This window comes from Liolophura sinensis, chromosome 7 (assembly GCF_032854445.1).
Source record: "Liolophura sinensis isolate JHLJ2023 chromosome 7, CUHK_Ljap_v2, whole genome shotgun sequence".
Classification (NCBI taxonomy): Eukaryota; Metazoa; Mollusca; class Polyplacophora; order Chitonida; family Chitonidae; genus Liolophura; species Liolophura sinensis.
The window spans coordinates 39,077,818-39,099,586 of NC_088301.1; the positions used below are offsets into that span (position 1 = coordinate 39,077,818).

General features: G+C 36.7%; 1 protein-coding gene across 1 annotated transcript; it reads left to right on the forward strand.

Moving 5' to 3' along the window:
* The first annotated feature begins 553 nt into the window (after positions 1–553).
* Positions 554–18,443, forward strand: LOC135470903 (pyrethroid hydrolase Ces2e-like). The gene is made up of 11 exons (XM_064749952.1): positions 554–972; positions 8,001–8,165; positions 9,267–9,489; positions 10,537–10,722; positions 11,209–11,399; positions 12,733–12,895; positions 13,156–13,236; positions 13,624–13,697; positions 13,961–14,090; positions 14,523–14,658; positions 15,044–18,443. The coding sequence occupies exons 1-11, from the start codon at positions 781–783 to the stop codon at positions 15,471–15,473; spliced, it is 1,971 nt and encodes a 656-aa protein (XP_064606022.1). The 5' UTR covers positions 554–780; the 3' UTR covers positions 15,474–18,443.
* The last annotated feature ends 3,326 nt before the right edge of the window (positions 18,444–21,769 follow it).

The window sequence follows — 21,769 nt, forward strand, 5'->3', positions numbered from 1 at the left end:
ATCACTAAGTCAACACGTTGGATAAATCTCTTTTCATTAAAAAAAAGTAAAACATTTCATGGAATCGTAGAGTGATCAGTCAAGCAGTAAACTGATCAAGTAACTGATAAATGTATCAACCAATCAACCATCAACCAACCACGTAGTCAACCGGCCCAACGAAACAATAGCCTCGTCAACTAATCTGGCAGTTGTTCATACAATCCCTTTGAATTGGCGAGGTTACGTGGACGTTTAAAATGTAGTTTGACAGTCCAAGGAGAGGTACCTCATACTGAGTATATTAAGACATACTCCTGAGTCATTAAGCTATTCCAGTCCTATGATATATTCATATAGTGATTGACAAATGAATGGGCGGCTCTGGTCCAAGCGCACGGTATGGGTTGCACATTTCGGGATTGACAACATTAAGCATTGTTTAGCCTCTGTCGAAGCAGAAGAGCACTATACAATAGTCCTCAGGTTTTCTGTGCAGTCGAGCGGAAACCCCAGCAACCTTATAACGTTAAGCTGAATAGCACGCGATAGACATCTGTGTGGTTGACGAGGTGAAGTCAAGTTGGAGACGTCGTTGGGATTAGATCATATAGTCCTCCACACCCAGATAACAGTTTTACTCTTGGCTACCGACCCGCGAGTGGAGCCCAAGTCAAGCACTGGGCGACAAGTCATTCCGCCAGTCACTGAGGCTGCCCGTAATCAAATGATAACCGGGATAAGTCACACAATCAAGACAGTGTCTCACCCCTGTTTGCTTTGGTGGTAACAAACCTCACCATGTTGTTGTTGACAGTATTATTGGTGTTGCCCTTATGCAGAGCACAGGTCAACAGTTTACCTGTGATCAGAAATACGACTTCAGGACAAGTTCTGGGTTCGATAGACAACCCTTTACCGACCAGCGTTCAGGTGGAGAAGTATTTTGGTATTCCGTATGCCACACCACCTGTAGGAGACCTTCGTTTTGAGGTGAGTCTTCCACGTCGGATTTTCTTGCTTCTGATTAAAATTTTAAAACATACCAAATACTTACATTTGAATATAATTTCCATGTCCCACGTGAACAAACCATTGACAGAATTACCTTTCTGTGGTTAACGCGAAGTCAGTGATAATTAAGATTCTCTGCATTGTAACTATTCTAAGTGCGACACTTCAAGAACACATTTCATATACTGAAATGTTTTTGTTGACAGAAAAAAAAACAATGACCCATAAATTATTTACCAATCTGAAATATAGACATACATGTATATACGTCAGCGAATAGATTGTCCTCAACATTACAGAGCTGTTTAACCGTAACACAATGAACGCAGGGGTTTGCAGGTCAATTTTCATCTTTCTCAAAGTCGTCTAAAATAGAACGAGCTGCCCGACCTGGAAATTGTGAGCAGGTCAGATTTGTACGTGTTTATTCAACGTCTTCATTTAGAAAACATATAATGTTATTCTTCTAGTAAACTGCTCGATTTTGACCAGAAGTGTCTAACAGTATTCCCTTGAGACTAAATAATTTTTTTTTTTTTCACGAGAAAGATGCAGTTTAATGTTGATGTCTAATCTTTTTCATCACGAGGTTATAAAAGTGGGTCGCCTTAATGGTCCGTTCGAAAACAACGCTGAATAAATGTTTAGTACTGACGGCCTTAATTTCGAACTAGTCCGCCGCCCGTGATGGGTAAGGGTGGGGTCCGGTGGGAGTTCTAGTTCAAGAACACAGCTTTTAGCAGGCATTACCATGTGTCACAGACTTCTTTTAAATGCCGTTTAAATAACGGATATCGTTACATGACCGTTTCTACTGGATCCCTTTCGTATTGCATAACTATAACTCTGTCCAGGTGTGTTTTGTGTACTGTGAGAGGTGTGGCGGCCGACATACGACATTTTAAACTATATAATTCTAAATTATATAACCCATGATTTACATCAGTTTGAAAACGTTGTCGCCTGGCTGGAAAAAGGTTTCATGTAACAGGGTGAATAAACCCTGGCCATAAACTATTCACCCAGGTGAAGCCTCGTTTCAGCTCTTTAGGCCATGGATGAAGATGGAGAAAAAAGATACTTTAACCAGAGGTATTTTAGTTAGGAGTAGTACACAAACGACCGGAAGAAATGAATACAAAATGTATGGTATCTATTGTCACAGCAGCCTCTTGTATCACATGAAGTGAAGATCTTTCAGCCAGGTCAGAAGCGTTTTTACCAAGTAAAGAAGTGTGTCTACTAAAATAGTCCACTAAAAGTTCTCTTCCACTTGGCAACAGTTCTCATCCAGAAAGGAAAAGCTACAAACTTTAGAAAACAATTCAATGTCGTATGGACATTTTATTCCAAGCATTGTATGGATTTTGTCACAGATGATCTTGCAGCCATAACACATATTATATATACATATACATACATATATTAACGACGTTTATGACATTTTACAATATCTGAATGGTATTTGCTTTTCCTGTCCCATAGGGTACCATCGTATATTCTCTTCATACTGAAAATATAAAAGGACTTATATAGCTCTTACGGAAACATGTTTAATATATATATATATATAAATGCCTAGATTAGCTACTCATGTAAGCGTAAAATTACGTTATATATACATACAAAGTTGTGAAAGGTTTGATGGCGTATTGACATTTCATGAATGGAACCGCGATTTGTTGATTTAAGGGGTATATATCCCCACTATTTACACTCTCATTCATATCCACATTCACTGCCACCATGTCTGTTCAGTGGTCTATTATGAAAGCATTCGCTTTCCTTTAAAGAGAAGTTCTGAAAACTAAACTGCAAATAAATGTTCGCGTACCTCTTGTAACGTATATGGCATTCTCACTGATCTGTTAATGGAAAGTAGTATAAAAGTATATGCCGAGGCACGATCTTTCTACAGGCTACATATTAAGTAGATCGCACTGGATCTGGTCTTGAGTTATATTTACATACATTCATTGTTCGTGACACAATTTCTCCTGGATCAGTATAGACGTTCTGTCTATCCTGTGTACCTGGCAGGTGTGACTTGTAAACACTCACCTGTCGAATGTGAAAAGTAATAACAGGTCAGCAGACAGGGTTTGTCGAGATGACCTCAGTTAATACGCCAAAGACTAGCGCGACTAAACGGTGGTTTCAAATAACAACACTCCTATCACGGAAGAGTAACGAAGACAAATCGGTGCAACTTGTAAAACATTTTATCATGGACTGTACAGGGGATTTAACTGAAACCATACGGTTTTGAAACCAGTCACATGGACTGAAAATAAGCCCGGTTATTTGAGCTTTGATTAGACTACAAGAAAGACTATAAGAAAACTATATATATATATATACACAACTCACCTTATTCATTCTTGTATTAACTTCAAACAAGCAAGATTTTTCCACTAATGTTTTGTAATTGTAAATTAAAAAAAAAGACAAATGAATGTTATAACTAAACGTATTTTCAGGATATATCTCATATGATTTGTGGTCGTGCAAATTGGTCACCTTCATTTGTATTCCACAGGTATAAGTCATTGAATGCAAAGGCTAAACAATACTTTCATTTATGTCGTGCAACGATAACATATGAAGAAATATGTATGGGGCGGGGAGGGGAAGGGGCTGGCTCATTAAATATCTGAAATAAAATCATCAGTCTAACACCAGTCCATATATGGTGTATATAGTAGTCACAAAATTGTTTTTAAAAAAACGTATTTTTGCCCATATATTCGATATGTTCTTAAAGAAATATGCAAGGAAAGTCAACACAGTTCAGTTTATTAGTCCAGTTTTTTTCCTACTGGTGATTGTAAGAGATCTGATTCTGTCTTGTACAACTATATTCATGTAGTCTAATATGTATTTCTAATGTAAAGGTATGACTGAGATATTGCCTGCGTGGCGTTAAGCTATAATCATTCATTAGTTCTAATCTGAAGGCAAAGGCCTCGCCTTTAAATAACACTCCTACAGGGCACTCAATTCAAAATGGAATGTTTAATAAGCTGTAGCTGTTTAATTATCTGACCTAAATACTTTATGCTATGAAATCAATTTTAATTAAACTGTACAACATACATAAAGAATCTGGAACACTTAAACTACAGGTCCAATTAAGTATGCATTTTCTCTATGCTACAAAGCTGAGAGGTTAATTGGAAATCTCCACTCTGCTTAAAATATCAGCTAGTTGATTTTCCCACTCTGATAAGTTCCTAGTGAAGTTAGTTCATTTACATAACAACCCAGTACTATACAACCGCTGTTTTCTCCCTCACGCCGTCATTTACAGTTACCCTGGTGATTTTAATCAGTTAGTGATAAGTTAATAGTGTTTTGACCACGAATCCTTTCAGCAAATGCAGAACAACTCCAAAATCTTTTCTTTACAAAACTTATTTGTCTTGAGGTGCTCCAAATCCCCCCCACCCTTTTTCCTAACTGCTGCTCCATGAGTGAAAATGATCGTGCGCAGGGTAATCAGAATTTATTATGCCTAAAAGCTTACAGCAGCGATGTATTAAAATAGATCATGCTGCATCTGCAATCACTACCATGCCATATCGATACTCTAGGAAATTCGTCAGAGCAGAAGAGTAACCATCGGATGTTACTTACATTATCATACACGTGTCCCACAGGTATACCTCAAATGGCCCATACAGAGAAAAACTTAAAACATACTTGCACACTCATTGTACATGATTATTTATCAAGAGTGGAGCATTATAGATTACTTTCCAACAGGGGCACTGCAACACATGTATTGGATAAGTATATATTGTTTAATTCCCAATATTCTCATCAGCCATACGTTTTACTGAATGGATGATTGTGGCTTAACGCAATACATTATATTGAATATCGAATGCTGAGTTTGATCTACGCAAGTATTCAAGCAGAGAAAGGGAACCTGACGTCATTCGATGTTCATTCGCTACTTCCACGCCCAACTTAGAAAGAAATTAAAATATTACTGAAATTAAAATATAAGTCGAATACTTTTATCAGACGCGCCTCTGGGTAATACCAGCTTCATGATTTAGTTAAATCTCACGATCTTAGCCGAAAGATTGTCTGTTATGTCAAATTATTCGTAAGTTAAGCTCCTCATTTCAGCAGTGTCGAAATAAAATGTAAGCGTCACGAAAGTTACAATCGATAGCCATTTCCTTTTTGTTTGCTGCGTAGTTTACTCATGGCGCATACGTATATGCAAGAATTTACACTTGGCGTTTGCATGTGAGGTGTAATCTTTCTGAATTAGCGGTATCTGCGTCACACTGCTGACGTAATCAGCAAATGATATCATATTCTCGAGTTTATAGTCATCATATACTGAACAAATGCAGGTGATTTTTTTTTAACTTTAGAAGCACCTGTGTGTAAATAAAGCTCACATTTCAACAATAAGAACCATGCTGTGTTGAATTTAGTGTGCATACACCATGCCGAAAAGCCGTAAAAATGGAGGCAATACTCTAGACCAAGCAAAAAAGTGACTCGTCACAATGGATATAGCTAGAACAGAAAGCCCTCTGGGTAAGACTAGCCTTATGTAATCTAATTTAATATCACGCGTTGTCTTCATTATTGGTGTATAAAAACCATATAAAATTCTTCTGTACTTAAAACTGTATAAATTATCGAATGTTTTCTAATATCATATGGCTCATATAAAGTTCAGTATGACACGACTTACACACGATTAACATTATTTATTCGCCACGACAAGTTGTGTGAGATTATATTCCCTTTAAAGAATAATGGTATTTATATGATAATTAATGGATGCACAGAACTCCAAACATTCCATATTCATATGAAGTATGTAACATTCAACCGACTAAAGATGAATCTGCCGACACGATTGAGCCAGGATAAATCTACTTGTTGATTACTCACGTGAAATATGTTTACATTGCCCTAATTTTACAGCATATTTTGAATACTGTGTATCCGTAGGAATAGATTAATCCGCGTTTTTTTTTTCACTCTCTTTGTTGTGTCTTGTGAAGTTATATAGTAGGCGTAGTTTGTCTATTAAAACTGACAGAAGTTTATGAATAACGTGTTAGGTGTATAAGAGCACCTATACTGTTTTCGAAACAGAAGAAACATTTCTCGTAAGAGAAAAGTGAATGGCTGCTATATGTTCCAATCGAAACTTGTAAAACTACATAAGATTTAACCATAAACCTATACGCTGGAGTATTAAGGGCAAGATTTGTTTCGGTTTTTTAAAATGTTTTTTTTTAATCTTGTTTGTAACCACAAGATGAAATCTCCTGCGGTGTACACGAATGATAGTCTTTTATGTTGTATGCTTGTATAAGCCAAGATTCTGATGATAGGCTTAGCAATCTCGATTCCTGTTCCTTTTGTATTGTTTTCGTGGAATTGTTTCTTAAATGTGATGTCAGTAAAACATTTTATGAGTAATTCTTGATCGGTGACGTCTAATAAATTAACATCACTGCATTTTATTTGTACCTAACTATGCTTAAGTTTACAAGGGATTGTGCAAGTTGCTGCTACATATTGTATTTACCGTATTTATTTTATATTTCACTTATACGACGGCGGTCAGCATTGTGGTAGGGGAAAACAGGGTAAAGTCCGGTGGAAATCTGCGACCATCCAAAGGTCGCTGGGTGAAGCATTTACATAAACAGTAAGAATTAAAAGTACAAGTGAGGTAAAGTGAGGAGAGACCGTATTTCATCGGTTACATGTGACTAAGTGCCAATTATCAAAATGTTGTCACTGCTATAGTTTTATTCTCCATATTCCTTTTGTATCACAAAGTCTAGAACACATATTCTCTCGATATTTTAGAGATACACTATCATCTGTCCCTTGTTTTCCGGGATTTAAAACAATTGCTGTTTTTATAATTACGTTATCTTTCTGCTGACTTTCATTACCCATAAAGGCTTTACATGTCAATAGTTATTATACCTCTACAAATGTTTCGAACATTTGACCAAACTCTTGTGTAATTGTCGCCGATCTGCAACGATGTTGTCTCTTATGTTTTGTAATGAGGAGTATAGCTATTTTCTTTCTTTGTGCAAACACTGTTCATAACTTGCTTCTGTGTAGTCTGAACATGTGTCCTTCTTTACTTATAGTTCTGTACACAACAGACGTGCAGAAACATTTGTAACTTTTTTTTACTGCAATGTCTCTGTCATATACTGAATGATATGTAGTCTGTAAGTCTGTAAACTATTTTCAGCCAGCCTCTGGGCATGACTGCGGTATATGCTGATAGGCATGAAAAGATATCAATATTATCTACCAGAGCACACAGACCAAAACCTACACATATTTCCCCTCAGGAAAAATGGTTAGATTTTCAATGTTGCTTTTTTTTTTTCTTTTTCTTTTTTTTACATTCATGAAATACTTTTGGGCTCCTAAAGAAAGGTCGGGAAACATTCATACTGCGTGGTATTCACCGAAGCACTATGAAAGTTTCCCGCTGACTACATTGAATCTACCTGTATAACCAGATTTCCACTCGTCCGCACAAGTTGTATGGGAGCTCATGTGAGATCATTCTCAAACATGTCATGTTTAAAGATAGAACAGACAGATTTATGTTGTCTGACACGTAACGAACTCGTTCTCTTAAGGCAAGCTATTATATTTGGGGAAGGATATGTTGGATATAGTTTGTATAGTGGGCTTACAGTTTTACCATGAACCAATCTGACTGAGGCCATGCAGTCCTTTACATTTTTAGAAGAATGGAAGCAGGAAGAGATAAGCGTCCCAAATATATTTCAGTTGTGATAATAAATCTCAACGATGGTGAGAAAGTCCATCACATACGTAACAAGGTTAAATTGAGATGAAATCCTGTAAAATATTTCAGTTTGTTTATATTTTCATTATACATGTACTGTGTTGTAAAAAAAAAAACAACATTCCGTTATGAAATATTTACCTGAATTCTGCTACATCGATATTTATTTTTTCAGGATCCAATAGTGATGTCGCCGTGGGAACCGGAAGTCTTGGAAACGCTCACACTGCATCCTGCCTGTCCTCAAATAGATGAAGACATGTCGTATATCGCGGAGCACCGGGTTGACTTCAACCAAACAGACGAGGATTGCCTTTATCTCAACGTCTTCGTACCAGTTGTATGTACTAATGAATCTTCGTAATTTTATGTTTCTCTATAGGTGTCCTCTTCGCAGTTTTCAGTTGTGATGACGTTTATATAAGGTCTAACTGTGCACGCCTTCCAACATTCTTTACATCGGCAATATGCGAGGTTCTAAATTAGGCGCGCTTCTTTCCTGTACGGTATTGTAATATAGTTGTTGTAAACCCTGAACTGATCACTCATAAGTTATTGTCATTGTCACACATTGAAAGAAAAAACCTGAGCACGGTGATGGCAAGCCGTCAATTTAGTACTAGTTGGTAAGTTAAATGTCAGTATTGCTAATGGATGGAATGTAAGCTTTCAAGGGTACAAAAGTAATGGATTCATTAAAATACTTTGGGAATGTCCATGGAATGAGTTAAGTAATTCAGATATATTCTGAAGCTTTGTATACAAGCTGAACTTAACATTACCTTATTGTATGAATTGTTCACCTGTTTTTGTGGTCTTCAAATTTAAATCTTCACCAAGTGTTTGTCATACCTGTTCATTGTGATATCAGTTAATGTGGTTGTAATAACTATTATCAGAAATGTTTCATACGATTGAAAAATAAAACGGAAATACATTTAATGTATAAGCAATTATTCATTCAGACATTTGTATACCAACTAATGTAAAGAAAGCAAAAAATAGAATAAAATGTACTTAAACAAGGACTTAAGAGATTGATTAGGATGGGACGTCGTTTACCTACACAAAGTAGGATATGGCAAACCCCTTTATACCTCGGTGTGATCCATGAGGTAATAATATGTAGATGCATGTAACAAGTGGTTTCATAATATTCAATTACTTCAACGTTCCCTTATCTCACTTGTTATATTACCATATTACTTCACGTCTTTTAATGCAAGAGTCCTTTCATATGTAAACCAGAATAAAGGGATCAAATAAATGTTGAACCGACACCAAAGTCTCCATTTTTCTATGACGTTTTGCCACAAATGACACAGGACACTTTCGTTAAGCATGTAGGCGTATGTTCCGTTAATATACAATGTCTCATTCAAGTAGTTAGGTCACTGAAAGGCAGTTGTGATATCTTGTCCGTTTTTTTGTCTGTATTTAGCTGTCAAATGGCACACGGACCTTCGTTCCCCGTAACGCTAACGACACCAAAATTCCTAGTGGAACGACGTATGGACAGAACGACGGCGAGCCTCTGGCAGTATTGGTCTTCATACACGGTGGCTCAAATGTAGTGGGTACAGCTAATATGTTTGATGGTGACGTGTTAGCAGCTACTGGGGGTATCGTTGTGGTTACCATCAACTACCGCTTGGCAGCGCTGGGTAAATATACCGATAACTGATAACAACAATTATCATAGTATATAGTCCTATGGGTTTATTAAACTGTACTGATAAATTCAATCTGTTTTTCCTTGGTACTGATCGTGGGTTAACTTGAGTTTTAAACAGATTTTCGCAAGTTTTCAACGTTGTTTTCTGATAATTCGAGCTAACAAAATATAAGGACTGAATTTTGAAAATTATGCACCTATATTAAAAAAAATATTAACCTTAGGCAAAGCAGCCAAATGTGATATATTAGTAATTACAGAAATAAATTTTTAATGATTGCTTGGACAGCTGGTCTACTGAAAAACTGTATATAATCCTGTTAAAAATGTCCATTGTTTCTTTGGAATGGTTTGTCTATCATGTTGTATTTCATTCAGCATGCCTTGATATATTGTCTGGAGCCATGCCGCTTTCCTCTATACATTTCCACTTGTTGGTGAACTCATTCGGAAATTGGATTGCTCGCCGGACTGCCTTCTGTAAAGTAATTTCTGATCTTGACCTACTTTCTTTCAGCAACACTGTTTACAACCTTAGACTTGTGTGCTTTGTTAAAACATCTCAGCTTTTCTCAGATTACTTAGCAATAACGTTTCGGAGTTTGCTCACTGCGCATACCTTTCAAATCGTATGGTTGATACACACGTGTCTTACACGATGACTACAGACAATTCTGAACTTGGTTTAAAGTCAGCGTGATAGAAAACAGTTATGCGTAAAGTTCTTAGAGCATGGATCCACTCTGTGCTCCACATTCAGGAACGATTATAAATATCCTGTTGAGACGCTGTCTCGGAGGGGTCATGCATGAACTGAATACAACAACGGCAGAGCAAACCTCCAATCTGGTTGGAACTATGCTGGATATTCCTAGCTAGCATGGCGATGTTCTCTTGATTCTCATGTCATCAGTGTAAGCAGGCTGTGTCTCCCACCGGGCAACTAATTGAAATAAACTGGACTTCGTGCTATGAAAGTCCGCAAAGCAAGCTTGGCCCAGTTCCTTGTTTTAATCTCCCTGCTTTATTTTTGCAGGTTTCCTGGGCACAGGCCATCCAGACTTCCCCGGAAATTACGGGATCCTGGACCAAATCGCGGCTCTCCGCTGGGTACAGAACAATATCGCCTCCTTCAATGGCGACCCGACTAAAGTCACTGTGATGGGGCACAGCGCCGCCTCCATGGACGTCGGTGTACTTCTCGTCTCTCCTCTAGCCAAAGGTGAGAGTGGCCTTCTTAATAGTACAAGTTATTGTGCATTCTATAAATTGTATTTACATCACAGTCATATGTTAGCAGCTGTTGTACGGCCATTTGTCGAACAAACATTGCAAGTTGCTTAACAAGTACATTAACAGAGTTTACAAAGCAATCCATGATTTTGACAAAAGTCAATTTAAAGCATTGTCTAAGATCCCATTTTTACAATCACGACAGATCTGTCTTAACACTTGTTTGGTAGAATCGGTCCCAGGAGACGATATTACTTCAGTTTGTTAGTTGTGACACCTTGAGTGTATATTAAGTGTTTTTCAGTACATTAAAGATACAAAACGTCTTTACTGCAAAGGTAAGTCGGCATTGTCAAGTTAAAAAGTCAGTGTATAAACAGGATATACTACGTATTATGACATCCAGGAGCAAAAATCTGACACCAGACAGTCAAAAGGTAAACGCATAAAACGCACTGCATATTTCCTTTCATAGGTTTGTTCCGAACAGCGATATCCCAAAGTGGATCTCCTTCGTCCGTGTTGACGCATAGATGGCCAGATCACGACTCAATGAAGGAAGTGATCTCATTGGGAAAACATTTTAACTGTACAGAGTTGACACTTACTGGGGTCAAGCAATGTCTGAAGAAAGTGGAAGTTATTCCTCTTTTAAAAAGTTACCAAGTAAGTAACGATGATAATTATGGAATGTTTTAGAGGGCCAGTCTTAATCAAGCAGAGCAGATGTTCAAAATGTGGTAGATCTCACCGAAAGCACAAAGGGTCACCAGTGGTTTAAAGCAAATATAAGAGCAGCTTTCCATTTTTCGTTTCCTTAAATATTCTTTTGTCACAGTGATAAAGGACATTTATTGTACCCGTATTTGGTTATCAAATGATGTAGTATATCATTGTAACGTTCATTTGCAGGGTCTTTTTTACTGTGGTTTATTTTGTAGAATTTTCAGCTTCCCCCTGATGAACTATCTTTCCAAATTGGCAAACTAATAAGACAACTACTATCTTTTGATGAAATAAGGTAGCAAGTTAACACATATGGCACGTACAATCTGATGCCTGAAAGGAAAACTTATGCCAGCGGAATACTGTCCATGAATGTACCTTTAAAGCATGTCTTGCCTCTTTTTCGCCCAATTAAATTTTTATACACTTTCTTGGTTCTTTGGTGGTTTATGATGAACGGTATTTTGGACATGGGTCTTTCAAGTATTAACTTGGAGCGTCTACAATGGTTCACCGTGTACGAAAACAAACACACGTCAGTCCTTACGTATGTTCCAGCACATATGCATTCGTAAACTATCGTGTTTCGAATTTTTCATGCTTTAGTGCTTACATTTGTCATTGTTAAATGTACCCATCCATGACGAACAACACATCGTATTAATTCCCCAAAGGCACAGATGTGAAGGAAATGAAGAGTATAAAAAGTCATTTTAAAATAACCCCTTAGATTTATGTAAATATACTGTATGACAAGTTTTTTTCTTTTATGGTAGCAATTAATATGCTAATATTTGTTAATAAATAACTGGGTGGTACAAAATTGAGGGTATATAATAGTACATCCTCTCTGAATAAATATCCAGTCTGACAACTAGAGTTAACTCCCTTCCTTCGTCGATCAGTTTAATAAAAGCGCACAAAACAGTAGCAATGAATGTATTATATTAGCAACATGGAAAGGATTGCTTAACTTGATGTGATCATGTCGAGGAACTTAGCATTCTCACCTAGCATTGTTTCAAGAAAACTATTCCATAAAGTTCACTGTGTCGGTTAAGGAATACGTACCAAAGCCTTGAGTAAAACGTTTAAGTTACTTTAGTAATTTACAATTCGCACTTTCCCCAACTCAGCTCCGTTTCTTCATTTGTTAAACAACAACAGTTAACAACAAGAATTTAAACAGAAATTAATCCAAAAAGTGATAACTGTCTCTTACAAAGAAGCAACAGTTGTTTAATTGTTGTTTGCTGTTTGCAATGCGTGGAAGATTTTATGTCTGCTTTGTTACAGTTTTACGACTGGTATCAGTTTCCGGGTTGTTCTGGGCGATAAGGTTCTGCCGGATACAACTAAAAATTTGCTTCAACAAGCAGAGCTAAACGCCGACACTTTCATGATCGGAACGACCAGGGATGAAGCAGGGAAATGGGGTAAGATTTTATTACCTGTCAATGAAATTTTACTATCCAATCAGCATCATATTACTAGCCAGCTAAACGCTAAGATTCTAGTGGCTACACAATATGATTTTTCTAGCCAAGCATTAATAATTCACTACATAGCTAAATATTAACGTAAGAATAAAACAAACCTAAAATTTCAAAATAATGAAGACTCTTAAAAAATCTATACATGTATATGTTTCTGTATATTTGTGTGAAATAGGCTTTCGTTATTGTTTTACTTACAGCGTTCGACCTCAAAGGATTCGAAAATATTTCTAACCTGCTGATTTTGAATCATGTATTACCGGCAGCCATTCAACTAAAAGGTTAGAATGAAATGTTTTGTGTTTAATACTTTCAATACGCAGCTTGAAATAACCGATCTACTGCAAAGCAGAATGACATCCGGAGCAATTACACTAAAATGACTGTGCTTATGTATGATTGCACTGATTTTATTTGATAAATATTATAGCTGGAAAGGGTTTGCATGTGTAGAGATTGTTGTCTCCATGGTAAAAAAAGTAACGAGTGTGCACGTAAAACACATTCCATTCTCTTGTGATATGACAATGATCTCACAAGAAGTGTACCAAGCCATATAATATATCCTTTCCTTTCCTCGGTATTAAGAAGTCCAAACATTAAACAACAAAAACCCATTGTTTTGTAAGCGACTATTATTAAGAGTCAGTGAATCCGATTTCTTCCAGAGCTCGTACGGTTTGAATACACTGACCTGGATGTTCCGGAAAATTCAACAACAGATATGAGAATTGCCAGCCGGGTGAGTAATAGGCCCATTTCTTTGATTTACATTCAGTAAAATATCATGATCAGAAAATTCTTCAAGTAGGCTACTGCAAAAAGGCTTTGCTACCAAAAATGTTCTTACGCACCATCTTGTAGACATTGTACTGAACAAGCTTTATCGATAAGGGTAAAAAGTTCGAATTAATTGAAAAATTACATCAAAATGCAGCATATACACCGAGTCTTTCATATAAATATTACAATTAGCAAACGCTATGTTTAAAAAAATGTTTTCAGGCTTACGGCGATTCCTTGTTTGATGCTCCCACTGTAGAAACACTGCAGATTCTATCTAACAGAAGCATAACACTCCATCAATACAGATTTGAGTGGAGATCAGACTTGTTTCCCGCTCCAGAAGTAACAGGTAGGCCTGCATCAGAAAAAGTCATATAAACTTTTCAAAGTTGATGATTTGTCGGTCACAAAAGGCAGGATCATGTTTTTCTGTTGGCTCTTTACCAGACGATTTAATGATACCTTTCTTTTTAAAATGATAATAATTGTAATATTACTTGTTAAAAGATAGCTGCTTTTTAATGCACATAATTAATTTGATCAACCTGGAACTAAGGAGGATGGTATCACACTCATTCCTTTGGAATAGCACATTTTATAATGCGATGTGTTTGTTTCTTGTGAGTTGGTGTTATTCCATACAAACCCAATGCAACGCGAATAATAAATCCTTAAATATATCTGAGCTTTGTGGCATTGTGTTTGGCATGGTCCCAGTTATGTGTATCGCCTATCAATCAGTAATATTAGTGTGAAGTCTACCATTTTGATTCAATCTCAGGTGTACCACATGGTGTGGATCTTTTCTATCTGTTCGGAGCACCGGTGCGAGGACATGCGCTCTTCAATTACACTGAACAGGACAAAAACATGAGTTACCTTATGATGAAACAATGGAGTCATTTTGTTAAATTTAGGTAGGTACATGATTTTATTTATTTGTTTGTTTTTTTATTATTTATATATTTATTTGCCCAATATTTTCAAAAAAATTGTTAATTGGTTACCTCTCCCTGAAGTAAACTGAACGTAATTTTTTCTTCCCAATTTAAGGTAGTTTTTAAAAAGCTGTCTTTAATTTTCGATTTTTAGACATGTTGTATTGAGTAATAATGTAGCATACACGTGTGCCTTATAGCAGAAATAGGAATGCTGTTGTTTCTAAACAGAGATACTTTTCCTTAAGTATTCTGCCGCTAACTGTGTCTGATGTCTCCAGGACTCGACATGTGGATTCAATTTAAAGTCTGTTATATCTGGTAATATCCACACAAGAAAATAATTTTCATTTTATTTTTACAGTACGTTCGACCTAAATCAAGTCGACTGGCTTAATCCGCCCGCGCAAGGGGATCTTCCTTACAACGACATTACAAAGGCATACACAAGGTTGTATTCTGAGAATGGCATCCCAGTAATGGGTCAGGGATTTAACCTGAAACCCCGTGAGGTAAAGTTTTGGACATCAGTCATCCCGAACTTACACAGCCAAATAAACAGGACCCTTGCAAACTGGAACCCCAACATCGACAAGACTACCTCCGCACCGAAAACTCCGCCTGGCCCGAGAGATCCGTCTGTTGATGTGGAGGAAGTATTGAGGGAGAAGAATGTTTTCCTCATACTGTTTATCGTTTTCCTCGTTTTAGCTGGCTTTCTTCTTATCGTCCTCATGTACATGAGTGTGCTGCTTTATTATAGCAAATCTAGTACAAAGTATTCCACATCATAGATATCAATACTCAGGGTTTTCCCAAAGTTTGAAAGACGCCAATGTAAATTTTCAATGTAAAACAAATCCGGGTGTTGATTAATAAGCAAGACATTCGTTGATTAATCTTCATTAAAGCTGGTCTCGAATCTCCTGTGTGCGGATTTATGGGATATTTATAAGAATTCCAGGTTTCATACACTCGTGGACACGCATTTACCTGCCAATCCCAGGCATTACATAATCCAAATAGCTTATTTGAAGGTTACTAGTATCATTTTCTTCCGAGTAAAAGTAGCAATTGTAGGTTCAAGACAAGACAAGATAATGTTATTAGAACAATGTTGTCAGGTGCGTGTACAAGGAAACAAAACCAGAATGTATGCCTGTGGATTGAAGTATAGATGTACGACACCATATTCTTTATAGAGTAGCAGTACCATCGTACCGTATTCATAAAGTAACGCACATAAGACCGATCTGGTAACTTACATTTGAAATGTATATAAGTTGATAGTTTGAACCAGACAGATGACGTCATGTGTGGTATTAACATTACTTTTTTTTTATTTTAGTCCATTTACCGCATGATCAATTTTAAAATCATCCACCAACATCAGTTGAAGAAGACAAGGTTAAAACCTAAAATCTATCTAATCACACAAAAAAAACACTTGTGTCGAAATGTGATATAACTACTTGTGTTGTTCATTCAACTCAGAAATGTGTTTCCCCTGTACAAATACGAGTTATATATATGTGAAGTACACATATATGTGTTACAAAATCATAAAACACAAACATATGTTGAATCAAATGAGGTCATTTATGCATATCAACCTAACTTGTGTAGGTACAACAAAAACTTGTCTTGCAACGCAAGTATTGTGTACAGCATTCCACACAAGACCTTACGTTAATTCAACACATTGTAGTGTTGTTCAAATATGAAAATAGAATTTTATTGGAAAAAAAAGTTTGTGTTCATATAAGACAAGTTTTTTGTGTGATGTTATCAAAATATGATGTATAAACAAATAAGTAGTTGTAGTAAATTTTGTACTTTTTAATACGTGTTTTTATATCGAACAGGTTGGCCGAGCTATATAATGGCTTTTCTTGGAGGAAAGTCTCGGCTTTATTACTGTAGTTGTGTGTTCAAATCTAGCTTGGATGCGACTTGACATCGATTTTGCCACGCCCCTGGATTCCTCTGTTTTATGTGTGGTTCACTCCCCTTCGACCAGATTTTAGTCATGTATTGGAAATGTTTTTGAATATGGGTGTAAAACACCAATACATAAAAAGTGCTTGTGTCATTAGTTTTGCTTATCACAGATTTTTGCGTGTTAAGCATAAAATGACTTCATTATAATGTGATAAACCGTCACTTCTATGTTTGTAATCCAATACATGTGCAAGGCATCTTTTCGCTGTGTAGTATACGCTTACACTTCATGATTCAGGATATATTCAAGCTGAAATCAGGCGTTTGACCCAACTGTCATGATTGTTGAGAAAAGAAACCCAATACCATTTTGTATTATCGTGTGTCCTTTTTGTAATTCATCTGAGAAGTTGTTTGGGGGAGCACAACCCAGGAATTGGAATTGTTCCCTCGGTGACCCAAACTAAACTGCTAATTACGTCCCATTGTCCATACTTAATATCGCTAAATTAATTTTACGTTGTCATGCATTATATACCTGACAGACTCGTTCTGCTATAATCAAGCGTGTGCATACATGTATATTACTAGTATGTTACTTGCAAATATTTCTTTAGTGCTATCGGTAGCGATCGATATAAATATACATGCTCTTAACAGCAGATGGTATGTCTTCCATTTACAGTGTCGCTTGTTGAACCACTTCAGGTATTATAAACATCATTCGCCCACGCATACACTGTTCTGTATGTACACAGGTTATATACATGCATACAGTAAACAGCTTTGCTGACTCGGTTTACAGAGTAACAGTACTGGTTGTATCAGTTTGCAGAGTAACACTACTGGTTTATCGGTTTACAGAGTAACATTGCTGGTTCATCGGTTTGCGGAGTAATACTACTGGTTTATACGTTTACAGAGTAACACTACATGGGTTATCGGTTTGCAGAGTAACACTACTGGTTTATCGGTTTGCAGAGTAACACTACTGGTTTATCGATTTGCACTGTAACACATACTGGTTTATCGGTTTGCACGGTAACACATACTGGTTTATCGGTTTGAAGAGTAAGACTGCTAGTTTATCGTTTTTCAGAGTAAGACTACAGGTTTATCGGTTTGAATAGTAACGCTACTGGTTTATCGGTTTCAGAGTAACACTACTGGTTTATCGGTTTGAATAGTAATGCTGCTGTTTTACCGGTTTGCAGAGTAACTTTGTTGGTTTATCGGTTTGCACAGTAACACTACCGGTTTGTCGGTTTGAACAGTAACACTACTGGTTTATCGGTTTGAACAGTAACACTACTGGTTTATTGGTTTGCAAAGTAACATCATTGGTTTATCGATTTGCAGAGTAACACTACTAGTTTATAGATTTGCACAATAACACTGTTTATCTGTTTGGAAAGTACTGCTGTTAGTTTATCGGTTGGCAGTATTTGTTTATCGTTTTGCAGCATAACACCCCGTTTTTATCGGTGTGAAAAGGACAATTTTCTCCATGTCGAAATTTAATGAGGGAATAATTGAAATATTTTGTACTATGTCTTATAAGAAATAAATCTTTCAGTAAAAAATTGCTATTTTTTCAGAAGCCATCAGAAAACATCGTTTTTTATAGAAGTCCTTGTTTTGCTGAAAAGCGAATATGTAAAGGTTGGTGTTAACGAATGTTTTAAGCTTATATTATTACATACAACATTGTTTCCTGTGTGACTTTTTAAAGTAGAAGTCATATGTAGAAATGGTCCTACTTGGACAAGAGCTGGATTAAATTCGTAGTTTTGTACTTCTATATCTTTCAGCTCAAATAAAGAGCAGAAAAACTGTATTCGTAATGATTTTATTACTGTTTTCGTTGGCGTTTCCCCATAAGAGCAAGAGCCTGTTATACAGTGAACCGAATTATGGAGCTATTTTTGGATGCAATAACTGTGGTACATATATTGTGTGGGCACAAAAAAAAGCTGGGCCGTACTTTGATGGTGTATTGCTCCATTAACCTGGATTCAAACCCTTTGAAACTTTAGACATTCAAATGGCATGATTTTGTTAGTATATTGACCAGTTTTCAAGGTCATAGCTTGAGTAGCCTGTACACAGGGTTAAAATGAAAAGATAGCCTCAAAAAACGCAATTTCCGGTGACCCACATTGCATCACCTGTCAGGTGTCATGAGGAGTAGAGCACGCGCTGCACCTGTGTGACACGCATCAAGGACTGCTGGAAACAATGACTCTTAAGGAGATTCGGGACTCAGTCAGTTCATGGAAGAAACGTTTGCACGCCGTCTACCGAGAAGATGGAGGACCAGTTAATCACCTTTTCAAGTAAAACAAGGTAGAACATCATTTTGAAATGTCCGGAACATGTGTTTTTTACTCTATTTTGATTTTGGTCCCATGAACAGAAATCTTAAAGGATGAAATTGAAATTACACTTAGGACATAATGGCTTTTGAACGTGTAAATTTTTAGAAGCTGACGTAAGAGGGTTTCGAAGATATTGAGTGTCAAAGTACGGCCCATTTTTTATGCCCACCCGATATACACTGATCCTCTCCTGCCCATCTTCTATCAGATTTAAAATCTAAACTGCTGTTCAGTTACTTTATATGTCAGAAAGCAAACGCAAAAATGTTCTCTTTTCCAAATGGAAATGGAATTAGTATAGTAGTCACATAAAATAGATCAAAAAGCATCACAACTAAGAATTCGCAGCGAGAATTCGTTTCCCATACAAGTTCAGATCCAACACAGTGGGAAATCTATAATATCACACAAAACACATTTGTCTCTCATTCGCTATGTCACACGAGGTGCAAGTTCATACTCAGCCGAATGTTTGTAAAAAAAACCTGAGGATGGTCGTGCGTTTCCGTCGTATAAGTGAAATATCCTTGAGTACGGCGTAAATCACCAACCCAATGAATAAATGCATCGTACCAAGCCATGGGCAGTGAATTGTAGATATTCCCATTCTCATTGCTCGTGGGTCCTTGGTAACAGCATGAGTTGCCAAAAAGTGACACATAGGCTGATTTATTTATATATTGGATTAGTGTTTTACGCCGTATTCAAGAATATTTCATTTTACGAGTTTTACCAGCATTATCGTGGAAAGACACCAGGCAGAGCCCACATAGATTGAAGGTGCAGAATTAATTTAGTACACTGTCATTTTCAGGGGTTACACCATATTTAGTAATCATGAAACAAGCAGAGGAATCCCATTCAGCCATGAAACGAGGTTACAAGTGGATGTTAACAGTGAACGCTGGTTACAAATGGAAAGACCACTTGTCTTGCACAAACATGATGTGGATTTACATCTATACGTCACATGTTGGAAAGTTCGGTGGTTTACGTCGTGGACACCAGTTTAACCCATGAAACTGAATGTCATCCTATAAGTAAAAAATTCTTGAGTATGGCGTTTAATCAAAATGCAAAAAAATGCAATTGTTCAGAATATTCAGAAAAGATGTAAATCAAGTTGATCCTACTCGGTCCAGTGTGTGATGAATGTGACGCACGGTACGGCGTCAAGCATTTTCTAGCTGATTGTGTAGACTTCAGTCATTTTAGGCAGATTCTACACAGTCGGCTCTTATACGCGATTTATTTGACAACATTGCTGGCGATGATATCATTACATATGTGAGGGTCATAGGCCGATATCACAAAATATTGTTTATTATACATACACGTATACTTTTCTAGATTATATATTATAAAAATACTGCTGGTTTCGAGTTTTAACTAAGGTTTGGTTCATTTTACATGGTTTTAAGTATGTCCTGTTTTTGTTTTCTTTTGAAGGTTCTCATTACGATATCGAAAAAAACTGGAACGATATGACTTAAAAACTACCGCTGAGGCGTTAAGTCATAAGCATTCTTTCATTTATATTAGGTCGTCCATGATTGGTCTATTGTGATTTTTTTTTGTTAGGGTAAAGTGGAATAATAATTTAGAATTGAATAATAATTTATAATTTAATAATAACTTCCCAGTAATTTATACTTTCCACTTTCTCCTTACATGACATAGAATGACGACCTTCATTCTTCATGTTCTTTTGTAACGCGAATAGTGTATATTATGTGTTTCTATTGCACCTTATGAACGTCTTCAAAAGCAAAGTAATGTATTTTTGGTACACATTTTATGTCTTTACCTTTTATTTAATTCGCAGTGCTAAGAAACAGTTTCTATGTCCCTGTTTAGATATCGTGACGACAAATAAAATCCTGCAAAGAGAGAAGACGTGAAGGGAGCATACTTAATTGTCGGTTCGGCTCCAATCACCCTCTTTATCCGGTTGAGCTTACGTAGTTTTTGTTCAGTATTTTTCAACCCAAAAAGGCCAAATGTATGGAATCCAAGAAATAAAAGTAAATGATGACTGATGACTGATACAAAGTTTCTTCATGATGAATTCTTATGGGTGTACTGCATAGCCGGGGTATCAAAAATGGTTAAGCCGTAGAAATTTAAGTTGAAATCTGCCTCAAGTGTTTGTGATTCCATTTGAAATGCAGAGCTGAGGATAGGGATTCGTACCATAAGCATAAGGTAATCGTACCCACCATCGCCTTATATGTTATAAAATGTGTTGCCATGGCAGTTAAGATGATCTCGGGTTAAGGCAGCTTTGTGTTAATGGATCAAGGACGTCAAAAGAATAAATAGCTGGATTATCATCAGTACCCATTAATTTCCATCTTTCACCGATTGTATGATGTGGACAAATGGGGAACGACACCGTAGTCACTGGCTTGACTTTAAATATAAACTATCTCAGCTATACGAATCTGTCTTACGCTAAGCTAAATGTAAATTGCATGACAAAATTTAATATTTGTTGCCATGTAACAAGCCTATACGGTGGCTCTTTAGAAATGGGCCAAGGTTATTTGGGAATTTGGGATTTTGGACATAGTTTTAGTGGTAAGCGGTTTGAACTAAGATTCGCAATTCCCAAAGCTTCCGGAGACGTCTAAAAGTCTATGCAAGTCGCTGTAGTGTTGCACATAATGAGACACAATAAAAATACTTGTAAATTAAAGCTACTAAAAGGACAGGCATTCATTAGCAGAGAATATCTGTGTATGTATATATATACAAATGCTTTATTTTAC